The following is an 8,723-nucleotide window of genomic DNA, read 5'->3' on the forward strand; positions in this document are numbered from 1 at the left end:
TTGGGCTCGTAGCGTCCACTAGTGGGTGCCTCAGAGCGCCCAATTTGACATTTTTTGGAGTGCCTGCTATGGAATGCAGCAGTGTAGTTATCCGCAAGCCATTTTTGTTTCTGCAAGCTTGTCCGCAACAAATGGCCCCTCTTGCCAGTAACCGGGTGCCCAAACTTACCTTCATAGCGGCATATCGCAGCTTTGCGGAAGGGGGGTAAGGTTGAGGGGGATTAAGGGTTAGGTGCCACCATGGGTGTTAGGTTTAGGCACCACCGGGGGGGGGCTTAGGTGGTGGTGCCTTATGGTGTGATGCACGGTGTGGTGGGTTTCTAGGGATTAGGCACCACTTGGGGTCTTAGGGTTAGGCGCCACCGGGTGGGTCTTGGGGTTTGCCACCACCGGGGGGTTTTAGGACTAGGCACCACCGGGGGGATGTCTTAGGGTTAGGCACCACCAGGGAAGGGATCTGTGTGAGAGTGAGGTAGGGTTAGGTTTGACCATAGTAGAATACTGGTAGATAGTACCGATGTTCTACTATGGAAATTCAGTAGTAGAATATTGCTAATTTTAGCAAGCTTCTACTAGCGGCAAACACAGTGCCCTTTTTTCCATGTGTGCCCAGTTGGGGTGCAGGTGATGAAACAAAGCAACTGAGACCTTTACTTGCTATATAATAGATGAATACAGCAATTATGCTAAAAAGCATCACACATTCCATATGAGAACTCGCTAAGTAATGAATTGGAAACATTCTTCCATTTATTGCTACACAGAGTTTTTTTTCAAATAAAAAAAATAGGTACATCACTGATTTAATGCATTAGTTTATTGTATTTTTAAAAGCTAACACAAAAAAGAAAATATTTTAGATGGAGTGTTGGAACCAATATCTGTTTGTTATTTCTGGCTTTGTCCCTCTGGGGAATTTTTCCCTCCTGCCCTTTATGGCAATTGTAAAAAGCAATACTGCAGCTAGTAAGTAAAGTTTTTTAAAGTTGTACCTAATGACCCCTATCCACAATTCGATTTTTCCAACGACCGGTGATTTTATTTTTGTCTTGCGACGAGCGATCATTTCCGTAATCTCCTGACCTAAATACAGGCACGCAATCAGCAGCTTTTAGCGACGCGCGCCAATAATGCCCATCACGGCGAAGCTTTCAAGAGGAACTCCGACCAAGAATTGAACTTTATCCCAATCAGTAGCTGATACCCCCTTTTACATGAGAAATCTATTCCTTTTCACAAACAGACCATCAGGGGGCGCTGTATGACTGATATTGTGGTAAAACCCCTCCCATAAGAAACTCTGAGGACCGTGGTACTCCTGGCAGTTTCCTGTCTGTGAACCTTGTTGCATTGTGGGAAATAGATGTTTCCAACTGCCAAAAAAGCATGCAGCAGCTACATCACCTGCCAGCAGTAAAAATGTCACTATGTAATAAATGTCAGAATGTAAATCAGGGATTTAAAAGATTTTACAATACGCAAACACTGACTAAATCATTTATACATAATTATTGTAAAAGTTAAGCACTTTTTTATTACATTATTTTTGCTGGAGTTCCTCTTTAAGATTCTTGACGACTCCGCGCAAAGTACCACGATCGCGTGACTTCCCGTTTGCGCCTGTCGGCTGACGTTCCATGAACGCTGATCCTGAGGGGGACGTCGCTGGATCCATCTTCCTACGTTGGGTGGTGAGTATTTAGCTTAATAATAGGTACAGACAGCAACAACAACAAAAGAAAAATATGGGTACGGGCAGCAAAAAAAAAAAAACTCAGCTTGAATCATGAAAAAATGAAAAGCATCTTATCTTGCGCATTGAAAAATTGTATTAACCCCCTCCCAACCGCCTAACACTGATCGGCATCAGGAGTGTGGCATCCCCAGGACCGCCGAACGCTGAAAGGCTGTATATATTAATTATTTTATTTTATGTAGAACTATCCGTTAAGCCCGTCTTCCATTAACAGACGTTAGGTTGTGCCTCAAGGCCTCCATTCCCCTTTCTACCATACGCATGGCCTTGCACATGCGCAGTACGCCGGCACACACAGACGCCTGGGCGCAGAAACCAGGTATCTTATTTATTAGGATATAAAATAAAAGTATAGAAATAACATTATATAATGCTTCTATGTAAACCTGGTAACCGAAGACTAACCCTAACCTGACTCCCACACTCACCTCCCCTAACCCCAACCTGGAGGGGGGGGGATGTAAACTGAACTTAAAGAGACTCTGTAACAAAATTTTCATCCTTATTTCTTCTATCCTATAAGTTCCTATAGCTGTTCTAATGTGCTCTGTAACTGCAGCCTTTCCTAGTTGCACAGTGGCTGTGTTATCTCTGTTATATGATCTAATCTTCTCTCCTCTGTCGGGCTCAGGCAGTCAGGCTGGTACGTGCTGTGCTGCTTGTGATTGGATAGAAGCTATACACACCCTCTCCAGGCCCCCTGCACACTCTGTATGACTCACACACTGAGCTACTCTCAGCCTATCACTTGCTATGTCTTTTGTTTGTGAACACTGCATAAAAATGGCAATTACAAGCCAGGATTGCAGCAGGGAGTGGCAGAAACAGCACATGGGGGCCCAGGAGAACATAATGAATAGAATGGTATGCTTTTTATCAAGAATTTTACAGTACAGATTCTCTTTAAAGAGGAACTGCAGTGAAAATAACGTAATGAACAGAAGTGCTTAATTTTTACAATAATTATGTATTATGATTATAATATAATTATGCATCATGATTTAGTCAGTGTTGACCATTGTAAAATCTTTCCTCTCCCTACTTTACATTCTGACATTTATCCCAAGGTGACATTTTTACTGCTGGCAGGTGATGTCAGTGGAAGAAGAAGCTGCTTGCTTTTTTGGCCGTTAGAAACAGCTGTTATTTTCCACAATACAACAAGGCTCCCACAGTGTGATGTCAGCACCATGGTCCTTGACATCACACTGTGAGAGGGGTTTCACCACAACACCAGCCATACAGTGCCCCCCGATGGTCCGATTGAGAAAAGGAATAGATTTCTCATGGGAAACGGGGTATCAGCTGCTGATTGGGATTAAGTTCAATCCTTGGTTACGGTTTCTCTTTAACATCTGTACCATTATTTCTCCCTATAACTTTACACGCCTTTAACTTATAAAGCCCATTTATGACCCAGGTTAGCTCTAATGGGTTTCCTTACCGCTACAATAGGGAGAGGAAATGATCCCTGCTAGGGAGAGGTTGGGTAATGCTGGGCTATTCTTCACAGCCTCTGAAGAGTTAAACAAGGAAAGTGCTAAAAGGAATAATAAGAGTCTGGAGACTTGTTTAAACACAATGTCAACTACTTGTGACCTCTCAGAGCCTCTCTTCTTCCTGTATTGTATGAAGAACATGGCAGAGCGCTGAACTATCCGTAAAATTACTGTAAAAGTTACTGCATTCTACTGTATATCACTACAGTGCCTTTTTTTAATTTATGTATATTTATAAAGTAAATAAAAATATGCTGTACTTATGTCTGCTTTCAAATGACCTTAAACATTTTTATTATGTTGTTTTTCCATCAGCTCTTGCAGTTTAACCCTCTGGAGCGTCTTGGGGCCGGTGTCGCCAGTGTCGAAGAAATCAAGTCCCACCCATTCTTTGCGGGTGTGGAGTGGGAGGAGTTTACAAGATGAGTTAGCGCAACGCCAGAACTTCTAAGAACTGCCTACTTCTATTTTACTTGTTGCACAGACAGAACTGCCGCCTTCTGAAGGGGAGGAGCTAGCATATTGCCACCTTATTAACACCTGGCGTCCTCTTCTGATGACATCACAGTCTTTGGCCAGTTATGGAAGCTGAACTGCCTCCTCCACTTTTTATCCTCTTTGTTTAGAAGATTGCAGCAGTTCTGTTTTCAGGAACAGAGAATATATAGCAGCTAAATGGCTCCCAGCCAGGCAACGGAGGCAATAACCCCAGAGGCTGCAGGGAGTTTGCTTTGCATGTTATGGAAGGTGTGTGAGTGCAAGGGCAGCCTTACGTTACTAACGTTCTACTCCATTCCTAGGGCTAAACCGAGACTTGGGTTGGGTAATTTAAGCATATAGGTTTTATTGGAATAAGCACTGAATAAGAGTAACATTTGTCATTTTCAAATCTTGTGTCATTTGAAGCTTGTCATCTGCATTGTTGTTTTTTTAATATTCTTAAAGCAAACTTGTAGCAAAAAAAAAATACTCATGATATAATGAATTGTATGTATAGTACAGATAATGAACAGAACATTAGTAGCAAAGAAAAGCGTCTCATATTTATATTTTCTTATATGGCTTTTTTTCTATCATTGTATCATTGTGTCATATTTACAGTTTATACACCATACTCTATTTTAAGCTTTAAAGCTAAGCAGAAATAATGACCCTTTGAACTTTCCTGGAGTAAAACCTTATCTTAAGCTGTCTCTCACTGTTTCTTGACTGCTTAAAGTGAACCAGAGACGAAGCACCCCCATGTATTTTACCATATATATCAGTGGGAACATTAGAGAAAACACCTACCCTGCTCTCTGTTTCATTCTTCACTGCTAAATCTGCCTGTTATCAGCCCTGATAAGAATCCCCACTGAGCATTCAGTCTAGCTTTCAGAATGATTATAGCTGAGTCAGTCTTCTGTGATGTCTTTTCAAGCCCAAGTCTGCCCCCATGTGGCTCTGCTTTGCTGCTTCAAGGATAAATAGCAGGAAAGCTGAGCCACAGGGGGGCAGACTTGAGCTTGAAAAGACATCACAGAAGACTGAATCGGCTATAATCATTCCGGGAAAAGCCAGACTGAATGCTCAGTAGGGGATTCTTATCAGAGCTGATAACAGGCAGATTTAGCAGAGAAGAATGAAACAGAGAGCAGGGGAGGTGTTTTCTCTAATGTTCCCACTGATATATATGGTAAATACATGAGGGTGCTTCGTCTCTGGTTCACTTTAAGTGCTTCAGAAAATGAACGTCTTTGACCCAAGTTAGGTCGAAGAGCTCAGAGAAGATTTTTTGCATAGATAACAACTGACGTTCCTTAACTTTCTATGCTGGAAACAATATGAGACTCTTTTTCTTTGCTACTAATGTTCTATTTTTTTAGCTGTACAACACATACAAGTCCTAAGTTTATTTTCACTTCAGGTGTGCTTTAAAGGGGAACTGAAGAGAGAGGTATATGGAGGCTGCCATGTTTATTTCCTTTTAAGCAATACCAGTTGCCTGGCAGCCCTACTGATCCTCTGCCTCTAATACTATTAGCCATAGCCCCTGAACAAGCATGCAGTAGATCAGGTGTTTCAGACTTTAAAGTCTGATCTGACAAGACTAGCTGCATGCTTGTTTCTGGTGTTATTCAGATACTACTGCAGAGAAATAGACCAGCAGGACTGCCAGGCAACTGGTATTGATTAAAAGGAAATAAATATGGCAGCCTCCGTATACCTCTTACTTCAGTTCCCCTTTAAAGCGGTCAGTCCAGTCCTGTCTGACCAGCTCACAGCGAATCAGGGTCCTTTCATGCTGAATCCACTGTGTTCTGATGCAGCTGATGATGTCAGCACTGTCGGTCCAATCTGACCGGAATCTATCTGATGTGTGCCACACACTAGGAACAGATTTCCAATCGATTTCAGAATGAAACTTATTGGAAATCGGTCTAAATGCATTATTGCACCATTCGATCCAATGCAACTCTATGGGCCATGGATCTGCTACCAGCAGCAGATCGACCTAGATTTTCCATCCAGTCAGACAGATCAAATCGATCGATAGGCTGATTCAATAGAATCGATTTCCGATCGATTCTATAGAATCGAATGATCAATCGATGGCTGAAATCGACCAGTGTATGTGTCCCTTAAGTCAAGTAAGGAAAGATAATTCATGAGTTAAGTCATTAAGGAGAGATAAATGATGTGTTAAGTCAGTTAAAGGGAACCTTAACTGAGAGGGATATGGATGTTTCCTTTTAAACAATACCAGTTGCCTGGCAGCCCTGCTGATCTCTTTGGCTGCAGTAGTGGCTGAATCACACGCCTGAATAAAGCATGCAGCTAATCCAGTCTGACTTCAGCCAGAGCACCTGATCTGCATGCTTGTTGAGGGGCTGTGGCTAAAAGTATTACAGACACAGGATCAGCAGGGGAGTCGGGCAATTGGTATTATTTTAAAAGGAAAAATCCATATCTTTCTCAGTTTCGGTTCCCTTTACAGGGACTCCGAGCAGTGCAGAAACTATGGAAAGATGCATATCATTTTAAAGCTCTCTTTCTCCTCTTTGCAATGATATATAAACTACCGCCCTACGCCTTTTAGTTTTCGCCGACGATTTAGGTGTCGCCAGAAAGAGGAGAAAGAGAGCTTTAAAATGATATCCATCTTTCCATAGTTACATTGTATTACACAGGGCGACTTTTTCTGCTGAATGGAGCTGCTGACTTTGAGAAAAAGTCGCCCTGTGTAATAAAATGTAACTATGGAAAGATGGATATCATTTTAAAGCTCTCTTTCTCCTCTTTCTGGCGACACCTCGTCGCCCTACGCCTTTTAGTTTTCTCTATTTTCGCGATCGAAATCGCAGCCACGGCAATTTTGATCGCGAAAATAGCAAAAACTAAAAGGAGTAGGGCTGGCGGTTTATATATCATTGGAAAGAGGAGAAAGAGAGCTTTAAAATGATATGCATCTTTCCATAGTTACTGCACTGCTCAGAGTCCCTTTAAGTGGAGAAAAATCATGAGATAGGTCATTTAAGATTAAATAATTGTGAGTTAATAAGTAAGGTGAGATAAAAGCCTTTGTGAATCAGCCCCTTAGTGTGAAAGAACGCTTATGGTGGCTGTACATCAGGTGACTTGGCGGCCAATCGACCATCCGATTTAATATAATCGAATCGGATGTAAAGAGCATGCCTGACCGATGACGTGACCAATTTCAGGCTGAAATTTGTCGCATGTACCGATGGGATATGCTGAAAAACGTCGGGCCGACATGCTCGATTGGGTGCGTGGCGGTAACCGTGTGCGATATCGGGATGAGCGACGTACACAACTGAACTCCCGCTGCTGCCTCCCACGTGTAAAATGTGCCCCGTCGGTGAATACTTTACCTGTCTGGTGTTCGCTGTCACACAGGCGCCCACGTAATGCCGGCAACCACGTGGGGCGTGTGTATGTGGATGGAGTATGGAGCTATCCCCGGACACCATCATGTAAAGTATTCATCCACGGGGCACATTTTACACATGGGGGCGGCGAATGCGGCGTCACAAGGCTGATTCTCCAGAGATTTCATACTACGAGAATCAGCCTGTGGTTTATGGGCAGGCAACAGATTTCTCTCCAATCAGAGAGAGATCTGTCTCTTGGTCGGTCTCACCATTCATTGTCTGATATATGGCTGCCTCTAGTCGTGACGCTTCATATTACTTGACTGACCGCTCCAGGGAAAGTGATGCCGACAAGAATGTGGGTACAGTTGTGGGAAGTAGCTCAAGCCCACTGAAGGATCATTTACTATAATGCCACGGGGTAGTAGAGGATATTTATAGGATTTTTGTTTCAAAGCAGATTGCAAGCGAGGAGGATGAACGTACCAAAAGCAGACCTGCCTGAATTGTTTACAGTGTGCATATGAATTTGTAACTAAGGCTGACAGAGAAGGGCATTGTTACATTAAAATATATATAATATTACCTGCAATAAGTCACCTTTTCTAGGAGGCTCCACCCCTTGTGTTTACAGCCCTGCCCACTACCCCATGTGACTGTGCGACTTGTCCACCCCTCCTTGGAATAACCGTCCTCTGCTTTTGTGTAGAATGCAGAGGGGGAAGGCAAAAGTGCCCTCCTTGTGTGTTGGTGGAAACAAGCTCAGGGAGGAGCTAAAAAAGGGGGAAGGGTGGAGTAACAGGGACAGCTCAGATAGGCTGCTGAAATGTGGGCTTTCTTTCTCCTAGATTTAGCAGGCAAGGTGCTGAATCCATTTTGAAGTGTATGGACAGTTTCTACCCTCTTGCATGAGGTACAATACCAAAAACATATTCTCAGAGAAGCTCAGAAAACATCAGAGAGGGGAGGGGAGAGTTTTCTTACCTGAAATTTCAGGAACTATGCAAAATGTACCTTGGTCTCTTAGAGCCTAATATAGGAGCTCATTGGGAAACTATGTATGATCAGTTTGTGTGATATGCTGCACCAGGCGCCGTCAGTCTGCTCCCGTTCATGTCCCCCCTCCTCCTCTTACCAGTAGAACTGAAAACGTTAATCAACAAAGCACACATTTTGTGCCTCCTGACATAAATGTTTTTTCTGTTTTTGTGTAGGCAGTCTGTGCTAGAGCTTGTCTTATCTGTTTAAAACCTTGCATAATCACCTAGTCAGTAGCACCAGTCCCTTCCTGCAACACAGACCTCCAGAGCTATAGAGAGCAGTCTCTTCCTAGAGCTCTGTCTGTGCCCCGCCCCTTCATCCTGATGAATCTGCATGTCCCCGCCCCCAAAGAAGAGGTGAGCTAAAAATCTGATACATTTGCCCATTATACATCAACTAGAAATAACATGGGCAGAACAGGAAATTTGTAGCGTGGCATTCAGACTTAGGAAATTCTGATCAGCCAGTCGGCAGCCCCTTAGTTGTTCTGCACAGTTCCATTCAAAATAGAATTAGCTTATTTGTTTTTCTGTGGGTAGGGGAGGGGGTAAGTCA

At 43.1% G+C, this 8,723-nt stretch overlaps 1 protein-coding gene across 2 annotated transcripts in view; it reads left to right on the forward strand.

The window, feature by feature from the left end:
* The window catches only part of RPS6KC1 (ribosomal protein S6 kinase C1), a 224,987-nt gene extending 220,843 nt beyond the window's left edge, over nt 1–4,144 (forward strand). For both annotated transcript variants that reach the window (XM_068232949.1, XM_068232951.1), the window contains one exon: nt 3,571–4,144. In XM_068232949.1, coding sequence (XP_068089050.1) covers nt 3,571–3,681 — 111 coding nt within the window. In that variant the 3' untranslated portion in view covers nt 3,682–4,144. The remainder of the gene's footprint in view (nt 1–3,570) is intronic.
* The last annotated feature ends 4,579 nt before the right edge of the window (nt 4,145–8,723 follow it).

The sequence above is a fragment of the Hyperolius riggenbachi genome, chromosome 4, assembly GCF_040937935.1.
Source record: "Hyperolius riggenbachi isolate aHypRig1 chromosome 4, aHypRig1.pri, whole genome shotgun sequence".
In the NCBI taxonomy this organism is placed as follows: Eukaryota; Metazoa; Chordata; class Amphibia; order Anura; family Hyperoliidae; genus Hyperolius; species Hyperolius riggenbachi.